Raw genomic sequence first — 19,451 nt, 5'->3', positions numbered from 1 at the left:
AGTCAGTGCTTTGATCCCAAGGTTAAGGCACCAGGAGGCATCTTTCATTTACCGGGACAGGGCTAAATGAATCACAAGACTGTCAGGCCTTTTTGATAACAGATGCGTAGAGTAACTGATAAGCACAGGGCTAAATTATTTCCAGCCACGTTCGTTAGAGATTAGTCGTGTCTTAGGGAGGCAGATGGGATCCTCAGAGGTGAGACCTGGGGACAGGCCTTGAGAATAAGGGAAGGATTTGAGTGACGGACAAATTCACTGCTTGGTAAAGATGCTCTGAGGCTCTTTCTCTGTGATGAAAAGAATCCTAAACTGATAACTACAGTGTCCTGCCTCACGCCCTCCCGGGTAGCTGACCGGGCCGCTGTGCCCAAATTCCGGGGGAGAGGGGCGGGAAACCAAGTCCAGCGGTGGGTGTTTATCACGAACCACTGGAGGGATCTTTGAGGGGCTCCGCCTCTCCATTCACACAGTGCTCGTGTGTGTAACTGAAGGAATCGGACAGGTGCTGAGAGTCTGTCCTACTGTCTCAGCCTCCCAGAGACCCCTGTCGCCGTGGCAACCGTGTGGCTAAAGGAACAGGCTCCTCGCAATCAGAGGGGACAGATTTCTTTCTTTCCTTTTTTAATCTCTTTCTACCATACCAAAGAGTAGGATGGTGAGATGCATTTTGAAATATTTTTAACTACTCAAATTAATCAGTCTGGGTGGTTAGGCTCCAAGAAAAGGAATTTATTTGGTCTGAAATGAAGCAATTTGGCCATTTAAAACGGAATTTCTTTGTGCTTTAATGATTACTATTGAGCAAACAAAAATCTCTACAGTAATATAAATCAGCAGGGTTTTTTAAAATTGGATCTATATCCGTTCTTGCCTCTATTGAATTGCCTTTTTAGATCTGAGAAAGTGAAAAAGGGCTCGAAGAAGCATGTGTATAAACTCTTCCATAACGACAGGTTCTGAGTCTTGTTAGCGTCTAAGGAAGTTAGGAACTTCCAGCAAAGAGTAGTTTAGATGCAGTTTCTTATTAAATCTGCTTTTGTTTTTAGTGCTTCTTGAATCGCAAGTAGAAAACTTTTTTTTTTTTTAATTATGTAAATAGAAGGCAGGTCATGATACCAACAACAAGACTTCATTTTCTCTTGGTGCAGATTTTAGTTATTCCGTCATAACACATGCGTGAAAAGAGTGATGTTTCTCAAAATGAGCTACCGTCGGCCGTCCACCAGCTACCTCCTTACTGCAGATTACAAAGCAAATCCAAAGGTGAGAATCTGGTTGCCTGCCCGTAAATATTTCTCGCAGCAAGGGTCCCTGCATCCTCCCATCCCCAGCTACCCATGGGTCAAATAGCGTAGCTCCATGGTAATTCTAGAAGGCCATTAACACCCTATGGCGCCGGAAGGGACGGCAGTGCTGCATGTCAGAAACAGGTAAACTGTAATTAAGAAGTTATGGGTGATTTGATTACGCTCTTGTGTATCTGGTCCTGTAGTAATGTGAGCAGATTAAAATCATGTTATGGTTAAAGCTATGGCATCATGCAGACATTGATGGCAACTTCTGCAATTAATTGAACTGTAAAAGTTCCCTAATGAGACAACGTCCTCCGTAACCACCAAGGACACGGCAGCCGCCACGGCTCAGTTCCGACATTTGAACGGTTGCCGGTTGTGCGTGTGCCCTTTCCATAGAGCAGAGCGGCCGTAGAGCCTTTTCAGGAGGTGATTTTACTGAGTGAAAGGGAAAAGGGCCTTTCCAGATAGCCTTTACCAGGAAAACCAAAGATGAGGATTAATGGATTCCCAGAATCAAGCATTAGTAAGAAACTGGAAGTATATATAAAAATCGAGCTATTCAGACATAAAGATGAGAGGATTGCATGTCATTTTGGTTTTTTATTTTCTGCCCAGGCTGTTTTGGGGGGAAGGACTGCCCCTCTTCTTCTCTCCCTTTTCCCCTTTGCAGTTAGTACTCTGAAGTGCACACAGGGCCCCCACAACTTACGTTTACCTTGGTAGCTCCCCCACACCAAGCAGACACCTGGCCTTTTCCAGAGGCCGGCAGGTGTGAGCAGGTGGGATAGGAACAGAACTTGCAGGCCAGGGCTGCCGCGTGGACTCAGCGGCTCACCAGTGCAGCCGAGCGCCTACAGCCTAACCTCAACCCCTGTCCGCGCCGGGTCCTGAGGCCCAACGGCGCTGGGCTTACCTTAAGTACCCAATCCAGATCTCTGGACAAAGGGAGCGCTCTGGGAACAATTCACTTGGTTTTTAAAAACAAATGGCCAGCCGTAAAGCCCTCCTCCGTCCCCACCACCCCACCCCACCCCACCCCACCCCACCCCACCCCCGCCCCCTGCGTGCCCTGCGTCAAAGCTCCCCCGTGTGTGGTTTGCGGTGCTGCAGTGCCGGGTGGGCTTGGGGCTCCTGCGGGGATCCGCTCATCCTGAGTGACTCCTCGCAGCAGCCCCCCCAACACACACAGCTGCTCTCGCCGTTAATGTCCCAACGGGTCCACCTCGGCCTCCGCCGCCACCTCCTCGTTCTCCTCCAGATCCGCTTTGGCATCCTGAAACTGTTGGTACTCTGACACCAAATCGCGGATGTCACTTTCGGCTTCGACAAATTCGCTTACGTCCATCCCCTCGCCCGTGTACCAGTGCACGAAGGCCTTCCTCTTGAACATGGCCGAGAAGTGCTCAGACACCCTGCCGAACAGCTCCTGGATGGCCGTGCTGTTGCCGATGAAGGTGGCCGCCATGCTCAGCCCCCGGGGCGGGATGTCGCACACGGCCACCTTGAGGTTGTTGGGGATCCACTCCACGAAGCAGCTGCTGTTCCTGGTCTGCACGGTGAGCAGCTGCTCGTCCACTTCCTTGGTGGACATCTGCCCCCGGAAGATGCAGGCCACGGTCAGGTAGCGGCCGCGGCGGGGGTCGCAGGCGGTCATGGTGTTGCGGGCGTCGAACATCTGCTGGGTGAGCTCGGCCACGGTCAGCGCGCGGTACTGCTGGCTGCCCTGGGCGGTGAGCGGCGCGAAGCCGGGCATGAAGAAGTGCAGGCGCGGGAAGGGCACCATGTTCACGGCCAGCTTGCGCAGGTCGGCGTTGAGCTGGCCGGGGAAGCGCAGCGACGTGGTGACGCCGCTCATGGTCAGCGACACCAGGTGGTTGAGGTCGCCGTAGGTGGGCGTGGTCAGCCTCAGGGTGCGGCAGCAGATGTCGTAGAGCGCCTCGTTGTCGATGCAGAAGCAGGCGTCGGCGTTCTGCAGCAGCTGGTGGATGGACAGCACGGCGTTGTAGGGCTCCACCACCGTGTCCGACACCTTGGCCGAGGGCATGACGCTGAAGGAGTTGAGGATGCGGTCCGGGAACTCCTCGCGGATCTTGCCCATGAGCAGCGTGCCCATCCCGGACCCCGTGCCGCCGCCCAGCGAGTGCACCACCTGGAAGCCCTGCAGGCAGTCGCAGCCCTCGGCCTCGCTGCGCACGGCGTCCAGCACGCCCTCCACCAGCTCGGCCCCCTCCGTGTAGTGGCCCTTGGCCCAGTTGTTGCCGGCCCCAGAGTTCCCTGTGGCACAAGGGACTGGGTTACCTCCCGTGGGGCAGAGGAGGGGCGGCGCGGGGCCCACCAAGAGGCACGCCCATCTCCTCCTCATGGAACCTTCCAGAAAAACCCACCGTGGACAAAACTGTCGGGCCGGAAGAGGGCTCCCAGTCTGCTGGATCGGATGCTGTCCATGGTCCCAGGTTCCAAGTCCACCAGGACGGCTCGGGGCACGTATTTCTTACCTGAGGAGAGGAAGAGGAAGCAGTCAGTAACCGTGTTTTTCTGAAGGTTGATGTTTCGTCAAGATAGGACTTTGTGACCCCGGTCCGGAAAAAAAAAAAAAATAGAAAACTACGAGGTGTCTTGGGTAGAAAGCCTTGAAATGGTATCTTTGACCCCAGCAACAGTCACGCACATCTGTAAACTGCGTCACCAGTAACCTTCCCATCCTTGGTGTGTGTGCTGTCTTGCCCATGGCAGAGATTTTGTTCCTGTGGGAGATGGTTCTGCTTTTCACCGAAACACCAGGAGGGAAGACAGCAGCCTACCGTGGGCTTCGTTGTAATACACGCTGATCCTCTCCAGCTGCACGGAGCAGTCCCCGCGGTAGCTCCCAGCCCCGTCGATCCCGTGCTCCTCGCCAATCACCTCCCAGAACTGAAAGCAGAAGGAGAGGTCGGTGTCCGGAGGGCCCCTGTCCAAGGCCGAGGGGCTGCCAGGAGTGGAAACAGCTAGGGCCTGCTTCCCTCCGAAAGACGATCTGGGGGGGCCCTTTCCTAACCGCCCTCCCCAGGGCACAGTTTAGTCTGCCTCTGCTACCCACGAAGAGGAAGACTGCAGGGCTCCCGGCATGGCTCAGAGGAAACGAATCTGACTCGCATCCACGAGGACGAAGGTTCGAGCCCTGGCCTCGCTCAGTGGATTAAGGATCTGGCCTTTCTGTGAGCTGTGGTGTAGGTCTCAGACACGGCTTGGATCCCGCGTTGCTGGGGCTGTGGTGTGGGCTGGCGGCTATAGCTCCTGTTCAACCCCTAGCCTGGGAACCTGCATATGCTATGGTGAGGCCCCAAAAAGACAAAAAAGAAAAAGAAAAAGAAAAAAAAAGATGACGATTGCATTCTATATCTGCCTGAACTACTTCAGTAAACTGGCAACACAAAAAATATTAAATTGGATTTGGCTGCTAGTAAATTCAGGCCTTTGTATACGTTAATGCTGTTCTTTTAGAATTTCACGTCAGACAGTCTAGCTCTTGAGTTTCACCTTGTACTGCATCCAGCTAGCCAAGTATGGATCCCATGACATGAAAATAAACTGAATTCTTCTCTGATTTCACAGTAATATCTCATTTCACTTTGCAGGTTTATTCTCGTGCAGTTTTCCGGAAAGCCCATAACTGGGACACCTCTGCGCAGTTTTAAAGGGTGTGCGTTTTTGATGATCAGGTGTGCACACAAGGCAGAGCTGTTCTCTTGTAACGATTTGAAACACGTTACCCTTCCAACCACATGTACAGTGTCTGTTAACACAGATATGTGCCAAGCTCTTAATATGGAAGCAGTTACTGGAATGGCCCCTTTGCATTACCCTGGAGAAGCACTGTTAAAAGCACAATGAAGGGGTTCCCTGGTGGCCTCGCAGATTAAGGATCTGGCCTTATCATTGCTGTGGCTTGGGTCGCTGCTCTGGCAAGCGTTTGATCCCCAACTGGGGAACTTCTGCGGGCGCAGCCAAAACAAAACAGAACAAAGCGTAATGAAGACATACTCATTTACATTAAAATCCCTAATCGTGTTTTCCCAACCGCAACTTGTAAATGATGGCTCTGCTCTGGCCAGCGTCTTGCTAACAAGACTATTTTATAGTAAATCACCAGCACTGCTCAGGGTGTAAGAGAAGAAATTTAAATTCTATGCCATCACAGATTAACGTGTCTTAAAAGTTCGTACAGCCCCAAACAGTAAGTTGTTGCTGGGGCTCTAACTCCGAGACGCCACAGTTCTGGAGTAAGAGCTGGCACCCTGTCCAGCCCGCACTCCCTCAGGAGGTGCTCGGTCCATAGTATCTTCCGACCCCGGCCCGAGCCTCCCACTGCTCTGTGTGTTGTCGTTTTGAATGTCTCATCACTGCGGCAGAAGGCGGACAACGACTTCTTTTCAAGCGGCAATTTTCTGTGCCCCAGGTTTTAAACACCTGAATTAAAAGACTTTCCTTTTTTGTCAGAGCCGCATTGTTTTACAGTCGCCAAAAGGTGAAAACAATCCGAGTGTCCATTGACAGATGACTGGAGAAGCAAAACGAGTATCCCCACTGCAGACTTATTATTCTGACACAGGCTACAGCAGGGATGGACCCTGAGGAGATCATGCTACGTGGAAAAGGACGAATCCTGGGAGTTCCCTGCTGGTCTAGTGGTGAGGGTTCAGCACGAATACCATGGCAGCCAGGGTTCAATCCCTGGTCTGGGAACTGAGGTCCCACACCAAGCCGCTGCACGCCACAGGCAAAAGTAAATAATAAACAAAAATAAAAGCAAAAATGAACGAGCAAGCGAAAAGGACAAATACTGTTATGTGAAATCACGAGCGCTGTCAGACTCTTAGAGACAAGGGGGAATGGTGGTTGCTGGGGGTGGGGAGGGAAACGGGGCGTTGGTGGGTAAGGGGTGCGGAGCTTCAGTCTGGCAAAAAGAGCATTGTGGGGACTATGTGGCCCACAGAGCACATACCCTCCTGAGCTACACACCTAAACATGGCTATGACGGTGCATTTTTATGCTATGTTTTCCCAGTTTAATTTGTGTACGTTTTACTGTAATTAAATGTTCAGTGCAATTCATGCTGGTAAAAGTAACTTCAGATATAGCAGCGGGAACAATCAGACTTGGTGGAACTTGATTACAGGTGGTCATCTTCACATTAGGATTGGCGACCCTGGGCTCTCTCATCTGGGTTTTGCTGTTGGCCAACAGAACGAGATAATTTATAGACAATTTCAGGGGGCAGGAGAAAAACGCATTTCTATTCCAAAGGGTACGTTTCCTTTTTTGTGTTTTTGTTTTTGCCCGAGCCCATGGCATGAGGAAGTTCCCAGGCTGGGGACTGTACCAAGCCACAGCAGTGATAACGCGACAGTGCTGGATCCTTAACCCGCTGAGCCACACGAGAACTCCCCAATATATTTCTTTTTTTTTATTTTTATTTTTCTCTCTTTTTTTTTTTTTTTTTGGTCCTTTTTTTAGGGCCGCACCTGTGGCATATGGGAGTTCCCAGGCTAGGGGTCAAATTGCAGCTGCAGCCGCTGGCCTACACCACAGCCACAGCAACGCCAGAGCCAGTCTGCATCTGCGACCTACACCGCAGCTCGGTGCAACACCGGATCCTTAACCCACTGAGCGAGGCCAGGGGTCGAGGCTGAATCCTCATGGATACTTGTTGGATTCTTAACCCACTGAGCCACAATGGAAACTCCCTCCAAAGGATATATTTTCATTACTTTTGCTGCTAGACACAAAAAAACTTTTAGATTTACCTCGAAATTTCTGCTGCATTCTAAATAGAACAGTACTTGATCTTTTCTATAACTTTATAACATAAACACGGGAGAGGAGGGAAAGATAGCTGATACAACATACAAATTTTCCCAAGAAACTTGGAAAAACTGTTTTGAAATAAATTACGGTTTTTAGATATGAAAACATCATTGCTAAGGTGACAGAAAGTAAAAATGACGGACAGGAGTATTGCACACCTGTAACTGTCAACAAAGTGAACATGAATTAAACTAACCCTTTAAGCCTTCCCCATTCCCTGTGTCTCTTTAACCAAAGGCACTGTTTAAATAAGTCAGGTGCTCGGCGGGCGCTCCGGTCCGCTGGGCTCGTTGGCCCCGGGCTGACGGCGGGTATCCTAGTTGGCCAGGCTGTGGGCCGTGGAAGGCCAGCCCTAGTCGTGGAACGGCTGTCCTTACCTTGGATCCGATCTGGTTACCACACTGGCCGATCTGAATGTGGACAATTTCACGCATCCTTGCTTTGTGTCTGAGTCTAAGATCTTCAGAGAGTTGCTCAGCCTCTGAGAGACCCTTCACTGCTGGGAGCCCCACACAACTCTGGTCGTCGCTGGGATGGGACCCGGGACCCAGCTACCCTCCCAGTGAAACCCAAGGGTGTGTCCAGCCCGGAGGCCCGGCCCCAGCCCTTCTGTCATCCTTGCGGAGGGGTGGGGGCTTTTCCTCTCCCGCACAGAATAGTGCCGGGTCATTTCCTAGAGTTCAAGGCCACAGCCTGCCTTTCTGCATGGGCGTCAGGGACCTGCTGGTGAGGCGCCTAGCTCCCTGGGGTGACCAGAAGCGCCTCCGAGACCTTGCCCTGTCCAAGCCAGCTGTGTTATAGGAAACCTTTCTGTCTAAACGTCTTTCTTGACAGATGAGGCCACGGTCTCAGAGCCTGAAGTGACTTCAGGACTGTCATACAACCAGTAAACCTTCTCCCCCCCTCCCTCAGGAACCCGCCATGGCTCCCTTGTCCTCAGCCGTGCTTCCTAAGCCATCTGAAAGCCACAGGTGGCACTGAGGTGACTTGGGGCCAGGGAGAGGGGAGGGGGTGCATAGGCGGACAGTTTTCATTCTTATGTTGTATACTGTAATAGCCATAGAAAAAAGTTGACTGCAGTATTTATAATAGTAAGATAAGAAACATCTTTTTGAACTTAGCCAAATTGGACAGGGTAGTTCTTGACTTTGGGAAACCAGAGTCAAGATACCAGCCTGGGGTTCCTGTCGCGGCGCAGCAGAAATGAATCCCACTAGGATCCATGAGGTTGCGGGTTCGATCCCTGGCCTCGCTCAGTGGGTTAAGGATCCCACGTGGCTGTGGCTGTGGCTGTGGCTGTGGCATAGGCCGGCAGCTGTAGCTCAGATTAGACCCCTAACCTGGGAACCTCCATATGCCACAGGTATGGCCTTAAAAAGCAAAAAAAAAAAAAACACAGTTGAACTCGCTGGCTTGCTCCCAGGCCCCAAACTTCCTTCCCAGTACCACCTCCGGACTTCCGTCCTGAGAGAGCCTGTGTGGTGAGGGTTCTAGAAGCCCCCACCACCATTCCATGCCATCAGGCCCTCGGACCACAGCCGCACACGCGTTGACACCAGCACTCAGGCCTCGCCTCCTGCCAAGGGCGAGCTGCCCGGCTGTCCCGCCTCCCCGGCTCTGCGCTCTGCTTCCCCTTCGTTGCAGTCTCGTCACGGGGGGCTCGCTGTTTGCTGCTGGTCCCTTTGCCAGACGGTGAGGTCCCCCAGAGCCAAGAGGATGCGAAGCCACTTTCCCCCGATGCCCGGCCACACAGGAGGTGCTCGGTCCTGTGCTCCCAGTAAACAGCTCCCCAAGCCGGCCCAGGCCCGTCATCCTCGCCCCGCAGGCCCATCCCGTGCCTTCCTAGAGGCCTGGGGGGCCACAGTGTGAAGGCAGAGGGCAGGGAGGTTGCTAACAACGGACTTTCCAGGGGGGAACAGCTTCTCTCTCCCAGGACTTGAAGCAGAGAGCAAAGCCCGGATCGAACGCTGGGGGGGAACCCCGGGGTGGAGAAGCAGGTGCTGTCCCCCACGGCTGCCCGCCTTTGTCCGGCGACCTCACCAGCCACTTGCCCAGCACTAAGAGCTCGGCATGACCCTGGCCAGGTCCCGGAAGGGGGCCAGGAAAGCTGCTGTAAGGGTCACAACCAGGACAGTTGCGGACATTTTTATGCAGACTGTAGATCAGATTGATAACGCTGCCTCCAGGTTGTATTTCCTGCGCTTGATCATGACCCGGGGCCAGGCCAGCGCAAGCTCTGGTTTTCAGGAGATACTGCAAGGTATTTAAGGTCAGGAGTCACCACGCAACTTTCTCTGAAACAGCTGCGCAGCAAAAACAAAGTGATCACTGGAGAGAGAGGTCAAACAAACTTGGGGAAATATTAACAATTGGTGAATCTCTCCAAACTTAGAACAAGATCGAGCCTCTTGCAAAATCAAAGCTTGGAAATTTTTTCCTTCTCAAAGCTGAACAACCATATGATTCACCCCGCTTCTGGTCCAGACTCTGCCGCCCCTCAATGCAGAGGAGACAGTGTCAGCTCAAGAGGAAGAAATCTGCCCAGCTGAGCATCTTTCACAAATTCAAAACGTACAGGGGAGCTCCCATCGTGGGGCAGCGGTTAACAAACCTGACCAGCACCCATGAGGTCGCAGGTTTGATCCCTGTCCTCACTCAGTGGGTTAAGGATCCAGTGTTGCCGTGATCTTCGGCCCAGGTCACAGAGGCGGTTTGGATCCAAGTTGCCGTGGCTGGGGCATGGGCCGGCAGCTACAGCTCTGATTCGACCCCTCGCCTGGGAACTTCCATATGCCAGGGGTATTGCCCTAAAAAAAAGAAAAAAGAAAATAGAAATGCATACAACCTGCTGTACCTACCAAACGGGGGCATCCACCCGCAGTTCTCCGCTAACCTGCACGGGAGTGGCTGTGTGTTCCTGCCTATATAATGGAGTCGCTCTGCGGTACAGCAGCAGTTAACACAACATTGTCAATCAGCTCTACTTCAATCAAATCTATTTTTATTTTTTGGCCGAATCCACAGCATATGGAAATTCCTAGGCCAGAGGTTGAAACCGAGCTGCAGCTGTGACCTACACCACAGCTACGGCAACACCAGCATCCACTGCACCAGGCCAGGGATTGAACCCAAGCCTCTGCAGCAATCTGAGCTACTGCAGTCAGATCCTTAACCCACTGTGCCACAGCAGGAACTCCTATTTATTTTTATTAAAAAAAATTTTTTTGGCGTTCCCATCATGGCACAGTGGAAACAGATCTGACTAGGAACCATGAGGTTGTGGGTTCAATCCCTGACCTTGCTCCGCAGATTAAGGATCTGGCGTTGCTGTGGCTGTGGCATAGGCCAGCAGCTGTAGCTCTGATTTGACCCCTAGCCTGGGAACCTCCATATGCCTCGGGTGCAGCCCTAAAAAGCAAAAAAAAAAAAAAAAAAAAAATTTTAGCCAAGCCCACAGCACATGTAAGTTCCCGGCCAGGGATTGAACCCCTACCACAGAAGCGAGAATTGCTGGATCCTTAACCCAGTGCACCACCAGGGAACTCAATAAAAAAAATTTTTAATTTAAAAGCAAAAAAAAACACAGAATGAAGATTTTCAGAGTTCCCACCATGCCTCAGTGGTTAATGAATCCGACTAGGAACCATGAGGTTGTGGGTTCGATCCCTGGCCTTGCTTGGTGGGTTAAGGATCTGGCATTGCTGTGAGCTGTGGTCTAGGTCCCAGACATGGCTCGGATCCCACGTAGCTGTGGCTGTGGTGTAGGCCAGCAGCTACAGCTCCGATTCGACCCCTCGCCTGGGAACCTCCTTATGCCGCGGGTGCAGCCCTAAAAAGACAAAAAAAAAAGAAAGATTTTCCACCTCCACGGAAGTCACCCTGGTGCCCCTCTGTGACGCCTTGGCCTCTTTGGCTTCCCTCTGGGTCCCCTTCTCCGTGCCCAGCCTCCACCTGCCCAGCGGACCCCCGCAGCTTCCAGCCTGGAGCAGGTCGGCCCCTGGGGACACCCCAGGGACACGCCTGCCTCCGGTAGCCCCGGCACTTTGGTGACACTTCCCACACCCGGTCTGTTTGCTAATTACTCATACTCCTGGCTTATCTCCCCGCCAGCCTGCGAGCTACCGCTCTCGGTTCACCTCTGGGTCCCCGAAGTGCCCGATCCCCAGCAGAGCCTCGGCCAATATTTGCTCAGAGCAAACCAACAGCTGGGCAGGTCGAGCAGGGTTGCGCGGGCCGCTCAGAGGGGCCACTTTCCCAGCGCCGAGGATGTATTTATTCACGGCCGCGTCCTCCTGGGTGGGGCGGGCCGCGGTGCCCAGGGCTCTTTCTCTGTCCCCAGGAGGTGGTCCAGGCTGCAAGAGCAAGCTGTTCCCAGGAACCAGGACGTCGGGAGCGGGCATGGAGGCCCCACACGTGCGATCGGGGACAAGTCGGGACGCGGGCCGGGCCGGCGGGGCCATCCCTGGCCTTGCGCTACGCTGGGGGCCCCCCGACCTGCGTCCCTCTCGGTCACGTCAGTTTGCTCAGGGAGGGAAGAGGCCAGCTTTCCAGATGAGCGCTTAAAAGGTTTTTCTGTTAATGGGGCAGCTGGCAAAAGGGGGGAAGAAGAGGAACCCTGTTTGCTTTGAATCCCGCCCGGCAGGCGGTGTTTACTCAGCCTGGGCGGCAGGCGCTGAGCTTTGGACGCTGCCAGGGGCCGGGGCTCGGGGTAGGGAGCTGGGGGTCCTGGGGCTGCTGCTCGCTGCACCCCCCCACCCCCAGATCTGAGGCGTCTGGGCTGGAAAGCAGGCTATGGGTCCCGAGGGCCAGGGCTTTTATGCTGTTGTTTTTACCCGAAATGTAGTTGACTTACGATGCTGTGTTCATGTCTGCTGCACAGCAAAGTGTCTCTGTCACACGTGTATTCTTTTTCACATTCTTCTCCGTTATGGTTTCTCACCAGACCTTGGGTGGAGGGCCCTGTGCTGCGGTTCTCTCGCTGTTCATCCACCGTAGGTACGATAGTTTGCATCTGCTCACCCCAGACTCCCGGGTCCGTCCCCTGACCCCTGCACGGTCCATCCCTCCCCCACAGCGATCCCCCTTGGCAACCCCAAGTCTGTTCTCTCTGTCTGTGAAAAGGTTTCTACTTTGCAGATAAATTCATTTGTGTCTTTTGTTGCTGTTGTTCTTGTCTTTTTAGGGCCACTCCCACAGCACATGGAGGTTCCCAGGCTAGGGGTCCAATCCGAGCTCCAGCTGCCGGCCTACACCACAGCCACAGCAGCTCCGGATCCGAGCCCTGTCTGCAACCTACACCATAGCTCACAGCAATGCTGGATCCTTAACCCACTGAGCACGGCCAGAGACTGAACCTGCGTCCTCGTGGATACTAGTCAGATTCATTTCTCCTGAGCCACAATGGGAACTCTGTGTCATATTTTGGATTCCACATATAAGTGATAACGGATGATACTTGTCTTTCCGTTTCTAACTTACTTCACTCAGTAAGATAATCTCCAGTTGCATCCATGTTGCTACAAACAGCATTATTTCATTCTTTTTTATGGCAGAGTAGTATTCTATTGAATATATGTACCACATCTTCTTTATCCATTCCTCTGTCGGAGGACATTTAAATGGTCTTGGCTACTGTGAGTAGTGCTGCTATGAACATAGCAGTGCACATATATTTTTAAATTATAGTTCCGTCCAGATATATGCCCGGGAGTGGGCTTGCTGGATCATAGGGTAGTTCTACTTCTTTTTTCTTCCTTCCTTTCTTTCTTTTTTTAATGGCCACAGCCACAGCTTATGGAAGTTCCTGAGCCAGGGATCAAATCCAAGCCACAGCTACAGCAACACCAGACTCTTTAACCCACTGCACCAGGCATCCAACGCCTGCCTCCACAGCAACCTGAGGCACTGCAGTCAGATTCTTAACCCACTGTGCCGCAGCGGGAACTCCTACTTTTGGTTTTCTTGAGGAACCTCCACATTGTTCTCCAGAGTGGCTCCGCCAACTCACGTTCCCACCAACAGTGTAGGAGGCTCCCTTTTCTCCACCCCCTCTCCAGCATTTGTTATTTGTAGGCTTACTAGTGATGGCCATTCTGACGGGTGTGGGGTGGTACCTCACAGTTTCGGTTTGCACTTTTCTCTAATCACCAGTGGTGTGGAGCATCTTCTCAGGTGCCTGTTGACATCTGTGTTGCTTCTTTGGAGAAATGTCCATTTAGTGCTTTTGCTCATTTTTCCATTGGGTTTTTTGTTGTTGAGTTGCATGAGCTGTTTGTATATTTCGGAAATTAAGCCCTTGTTGGTTGCATTGCTTGCGATGATTTTCTCCTATGACATAGGCTGTCTTTTTGTTTAGTTTATGGTTTTCTTTGCTGGGGAAAAGCTTATTTGCTCCAAAAACTGAGCGGCCCTCTACCCCCTGGGCAGGCAGAGGTTTCAGCAGGATGGAAGGCAGCAAGTGACTGACTGTGTGGATGGCACCATTGCCCAGCACCTGGGTCTGAGCCCCTACCACGTGTCAGGCCTGTGTTCGTTGTGGGCACAGGTGGCTGCCCACCTGGACTGAACACGTCCCGGCAGCGCAGAGCGGCAGGACGTGCAGCAGGTCTGAAATCAGCCTGTCTCCAGCCCTTTGTCCTCCTTCACGAAGGACCCTGCTCCTGCCCGGGAACACGCGACCCTCTGGCTGCCAGGTGAGGGAAAGCCTGCCAGGTGGTGCATACACACTGCCTTTCCCAGCCCCCGGGAAGTGGCCCCTGCCCGTGACACAGGTGAACGGGGCCCTGGGGAGACCAAAGTCCTGCTCTCCTGCCAGGCTGCAAGTGACCCCGTGCCCTGAAGCGCAGCAAGTGACGAAGTCGCTGTGTCCCCGGAGAAGAGCTGCAGCAAAGGCAGGTGCAGGGGAGCAGAGCTTCCGGGGGCAGAGGGCAGGAGCGAGACGTCCCTGCACCCCCGGGGTGACCCGGCACGGCGACGGTGCCTGCCGTGCCAGGACTCTGAGATGCTTAAGCCCTTCGTCAAAACGCCCCTCCTCCGGCCGGCTGTCGCAGGGAGAGTCCTCGAGGAGAGGCAGTGGGAGCGAGCCCCTTCCTGGATGACACTTGGGTCTATTATGGGAACAGAACCAAGACGATAAGGGAAACCCAATGTCATCCCGAAACCCCAAATCGGCTGCTTCCAGGCTTCCCCTGAGCTGTCCCCTGGGGGTCAGGTGGTGCTCCCCCCACCCTCCACTTGGCAAAGGAAACTTAATTAGGAGAAAAACAAAGTTCTCAAGAGAATTCATTGATTTCATCCGCCCCTGAGCTTCCACTGCTGAGTGCATTGAAGTTCCTTGAATAACTTAGAGAAGATTGTTGAATTATAGTGTTTGCTTGTGATTCAGAGGCAGAAATTTTTCCAAATGTCTTAGCAAGAAAATGACATCTGAGGGGCCATTATGAGTGACTCAGCGGGTGTGGGCAGCTCATCAGATGAACTGAGTTCCACTTCCTTGTACTCTGCTTCGTTGTGTGTTCTCTTACTGTCAGAGAAAGTTCTGGGAGGATGAATAAGTCACTGCAAGTGAAAACTAAAAAACTTGTTGCGGATTTTCATTGAGCCAGGCTGCCCAGCTCCTCGGAGGAGTTTGAGAGCTTCTCCCCTTTGGGGGCTCCGTGCTGACGGCTCTGTCCCTGCCCAGCTTCCACGCCATCGCAAGGGACATTGAGAATCAGCATCCTGGGCTGTGGCATCTCTGACGTGCAGGAGGAAACATGTGGACGTGTGCACACACACACACACTCTGCCATGAGCTGTCGTGATCCTGAGGGTGTAAGGAAACACGAACACGAACCTTCCAGCCATGTCTCGCCTACCTCCCCAGGTGTGCCGCTCCGGATCAGCAGTGTTCAGGGGCAGAGAGAGAAGCATACAAGGGAGCAGCACCTGATGCTGAAATCAAACAGGAACATGTCCTCCTGCTAGCCCAGTGTTTGTCCAAGAAAGCATCCTTGTCCGCGTCGCTGAAATCCGCTCCCTGACCCACCAGATGTTGGCTGAGTGCTCTCTGGGGCCTCGAGGGACCTCGGGAAGGGAGGAAGCCCGGGCCCTGCTTTCGCTGGTCTTTACCAAGTTCTCTGCCACCGTCTCCCCTGCCACCCCTGAGCAAGGGGCCATTCTCTCCATTGGCTAGAAGACACTGAGGATGACTCGGCAGAACCAGAGATGACTCCCAGGTCTTTGGACCCTCATCTGAGGGGGTGACTGGGGGTGACGAGGGGTGGGCCAGCCAGATGGCCTCCAGCTGGGCCTTCCTCCCCACATCTGGTTCACAGCTGGGTACTGCCGGGCCTGCCTCCCTGCAGGACCCACTCTCACCAGCTCTCCCCTCCACGGCCACTGTGGCCTCTAGCAGACCTCTCTCCGCCCTCCCAGAGGGAGCTCATAAAGGATCCCGCCCACCGGCCTCCAGGAAACTAGCTGACAGGGGTTAAACCACCCCTCTTCCCACAGCCGGTGTGCTGCTCAGATCAATGGCTAAGCCCCGAGGGAGGGAGGGTTGGGTGGGAGTCCTGCTCCTCCAGGACAGTGGCCTTCAGGAGGTGGGCAGCGTGGCCTTTGATCCCAGAGTGTGACCGCTGAGGGTGACCGCTCTGGGACCTCACCCTGTCCCCCTCCTCCCCGACCGCCCGGCCACCTTCTTCCCCTTGGTCACCTACTAAGAGAGTTTGCGTTTCGAAGCCCTTGCACATCTCTCCTTCTGCTTGAAAATCGAGCACCTTCCACGGCTGTGTCCTCATCAGTCTAAGGGAACTGCCCACAACAACGTTTCCCCACGTCCCCTTACCGGAAGGGCCCCCCACCGCCCCCAGCAGGCAGGGACTGACAGGGCTGTGTCCCCGGGGCTGGGACAGTGGTTGGGCGCATGCTAGGTGCTCAACGATGTTTGCCAACCACCCTTTAGAGAGCCAGCAGCCCGGATGGAGCCAAGGACCGAGGCTGCTCCGGAGCAGGTTCCAGGGGCCCGGGGTGCTGCACGTGACCTGTGGGCAGTGGGCCACATGCTCTGAAGGTGCTCCTGACCCACCCACCTCATAAAGGGAGCTTTAGGGCCAAGGTTCCCTCCCGACCAAGCCAGGAGCTGGTGCGGTGGTGATGGCATTTGGGGACGGTGGCAGGCTGGACCATGAATCTGGCCAACCTTCACCGCAAAGGGTCCGGGGGAGCATGTGACCGCGTGGCCGCGTGGATGGAGAAGAGCCGGCAGCCGGCAAGGACACCTCGGTGGCCCACAAAGCCAGACTCGCCTACCGGTACTGTCAGCAGCCATCACAGCAAACGTGGTATCCAGGAAGTGGCTAAACTCAGGAATGTGGAATAAAAGGAAATGTCTGCAGCCTGCAGGGGGGTGGGGTGGGGGGGACAACATGGCAAGAAGGAAGGAGGAAGGCGAGGACCTGGAGGCAGCTCCACGGGACACGAACGTTCCCCCGCGGGCTGGGAGCCTGGCTCCGCCCCCGCCCACCTGTGAAGTATGTGGGCTCTTTCTCAGGCGAAGAGGAAAGAGCAAACTTACTTTTTTTTCTTTTTAAAACCTCTTTTTAGGGCTACGCCTGCAGCATATAGAGGTTCCTGGGCTAGGGGTCAAAGAGGAGCTGCGGCTGCCAGCCTACACCACAGCCACAGCAACATGGGATCCGAGCTGCAGCTGCGGCAACACTGGATCCTGAAGCCAAGGAGCGAGGCCAGGGATCGAACCTGCATCCCTCATGGACAGTATTTGGGTTCTTAATCTGCTGAGCCACACAGGAACGCCAAGCCCCTTTAGAAATGATTAGGCTTTTGCGTCCTGGCCTTGGATCTCGGGTTTGCCAGGAGACTTTATGGGGTATTGAGAAGAGGGAGGAGCAGGTTCAGACCCGCCACCCCCAAATCCCCAGGCTGAGTAGAATTCTCTGAACTTCTGGAGCCTCAGTCTTCCCACCTGTAAAGTGGTTGATCGCATCTGCTCCCACCTCACAGGATCACGTCGCGGGTCCAGTGAGAAAAGACTTTCCCAGACTGGAGCGTCTTTTAGAAAGTCGCTGAATCTGCCTCCAAGCACTGCCGGGGAGCAGGGACGACTCAGTTCCATGCAGGCTCCCGGGCAGCTTCCCAGGTGACACCCAGGCGGGGGCGGGGGGGGCCCTCTGAGGGAGCCGGCCACGGGGCCCTGAACCTGAGCCTCCTCTGTTCCAGGCAGATAAGATGAGTCATTGCCCAGAGGATGACCTCACAGGCACGCAGAGCCCCCCCACCTGCCTCTCAGGTGCCCCTGCTTTGAAAAGAGCTGGTCAGACAGGTGCGCGGCCGGCCCAGCAGGCTCCTCGCTGCTGCGTCCTTTCGCTCCTGCAGCCCCGGGGGCCGGAGAATTCCATCCTCCTGCCTCCCGAGAGCTCCTGGGGCCAGACACCCTTGACAGCTACCCTAAGGGATCCCACATGGTTTCAGTGACCCTTAAAGTGACGCAGCCAGCTCCCCTCAGAGCCAAGAGCCAGGTGGATGGAATCCACAGACCACAGCCAAGTTCAGAGGTTAAGAAAGGGTCCAGGCACCTGGCTTCGTGTGCTGGAAGCATCACAGGTGCTGAAGGGCAGAGCGGGTGGGTCACAGGAGAGCTCACTTACCTTCTTCTTGCCTTGAAAGTTGTGGTTTCAAATGTCTGGCCTCCCACCATCCCCCGCCTCGCCTCCTTCCTGCCCGATTTCCCTGTCCCTCTGGGTCTGAGCTGCTTCCAGCGCAGGGAATTGCCAAGTCCCACAACCTGTCAGCTCTAGATGTCCGATGCGCTCCCAGAGTGCAAATGCCACTGTCCCTCCCTTTCACCTGCATTCCGTGGGGCCCAGTGTTCCCTGCCCTTCCCATGCCATCTGTCCCTGGCCTACAGAGGCGGCATCAGCACCTGATCTGCTCCAGAATCTGCAGCTCGAAACAAAAACGGGGGGGTGGGTTTGAGAAGCCCGCATCACACCAAGCACTCCGGGCCCCGCTGACCACAGGGGTCACACACCCAGGAAGCCCATCCTGCCTGTCATAGCATCTCCGCCCCCGCCCCCGACCCTTCCCCGAGGGCCCCAGGGCATCTCGGAACATCCAGGACCAGAAAAGCTGGTAACTGGACACTATTTCATGCCCACGTCAGCGTGCGCCCCGGGCCTCACAGCCCAGTCATCAGAGGCCAGGCCTCGGGGCCCCGTTTCCTACGTGGTAGAACTTGTGGCTGGACGTTGCACCTCCTGGACCTTGACCATCTCTGGGGACCCTGGAGTCCCCACAAGAGTTGTCACACTGTAATATTTGACCACGCTGGTCATTCTTTGACAATTATGAGCTTTTAACTTTTTCCTTAGACCAAAAAGCCACCACCCAGGCGGAGCCTCCTTGAATGATGGAGGTCACGGGTGTTGGGGACAATTGTCCCGGCTTTCTTCCTCACGTGGAGGAAGGCGGAGGGTTGGCGGAGTCGCCGTAGCCGTGGAGGGGAGACGCCTGGGCAGGGGAAGTCCCGGCTGGCACCGCCCTTCCCGCACCTGCTTCACCCCAGGGAAGGGAAGCCAGAGACTTTGGGACCAGGCCCAGGACACCTGCTGGGGCAAAGCCGCCTCTGGAGACCCGGGTTCCGGGCCCCGCCCCCACCACTCACACCTGAGAGTTTTCTTGGAACCGGAGGCCACCCTCGCCCACCGCCCAACCGGGAACTGGTGCTAAGGGCTGGGAGGCGCCGACTTTCCGCGAAGAGAAAAGACACCTCAATGGAAAGAGGCCGTGGCTACACTTTGCTCAGTGATAGCACCTCAGGAGCAAGGACCAAGCCCTGTTGGGGTGCCGTGGGTATCCCAGGGCTTTCGGGGGGGGGGGTCACGGAAATTGCTGGAAGACCACAAGGCAGCCGCTGTGATTTCTGCTCGCAGGCTTAGCCCAGGGAAGAGCGGGAGATGGGGTGGGGCGTGGGGGGCTGTGGGAGAGCAGGGTCTGCCCGCCTCCGGACCCTGTAGCAGAGGCTGTGGGCCCCAGAACAAAACTCTGGGCCCTCCTCCCCCGAGACAAGGAGGCCATGCTGTGGCCACCGCTCACGAGAAGGGAGTGTGCCCACTGCTCACGAGGAGAGACAAACACTTGAGTTGCGAAACCGAGGCCTCAGGGGTCCCACTTCTGCTTTCCCTGCGTTGGAAGGCGAAATGCTTTGTGAGCAGAAACCTGGTCAGGCGGCTTTGGAAGCCGCAATGTCAAATTCATGGTGCATCGCCAAGGGACGGTGCCCTTTGGGGCATACATTTTCTAAAAGGATCC

The 19,451-nt window shown here is 54.6% G+C and overlaps 1 protein-coding gene and 1 long non-coding RNA gene across 4 annotated transcripts; one reads left to right on the top strand and one right to left on the bottom strand.

Moving 5' to 3' along the window:
* Nucleotides 1-772: 772 nt before the first annotated feature.
* Nucleotides 773-17,352, bottom strand: TUBB1 (tubulin beta 1 class VI). 2 transcript variants are annotated; one of them, NM_001113696.1, is given in 4 exon segments: nt 773-3,572; nt 3,683-3,793; nt 4,100-4,208; nt 7,520-7,764. In NM_001113696.1, coding segments are annotated over 4 exon segments (1,350 nt in total). In that variant the 5' UTR covers nt 7,577-7,764; the 3' UTR covers nt 773-2,499.
* Nucleotides 1,156-15,862, top strand: LOC146395411 (uncharacterized). 2 transcript variants are annotated; one of them, XR_014831953.1, is made up of 4 exons: nt 11,474-11,708; nt 12,085-12,137; nt 13,569-13,834; nt 13,957-15,862. It is a non-coding gene; the product is annotated as an uncharacterized LOC146395411 (long non-coding RNA). The 2 variants fall into 2 exon arrangements; XR_014831954.1 differs by lacking the exons at nt 11,474-11,708; nt 13,957-15,862 and adding an exon at nt 1,156-1,266 and having other exon boundaries at nt 13,569-13,700.
* Nucleotides 17,353-19,451: the final 2,099 nt, after the last annotated feature.

This window comes from Sus scrofa, chromosome 17 (genome assembly GCF_054392235.1).
Source record: "Sus scrofa isolate SSC_HxYL_T2T_F1_AM1 chromosome 17, Sscrofa_HxYL_maternal_Yorkshire_Landrace_v2.0, whole genome shotgun sequence".
Taxonomy (NCBI): Eukaryota; Metazoa; Chordata; class Mammalia; order Artiodactyla; family Suidae; genus Sus; species Sus scrofa.
This window is presented reverse-complemented; position numbering and strand designations above follow the sequence as displayed.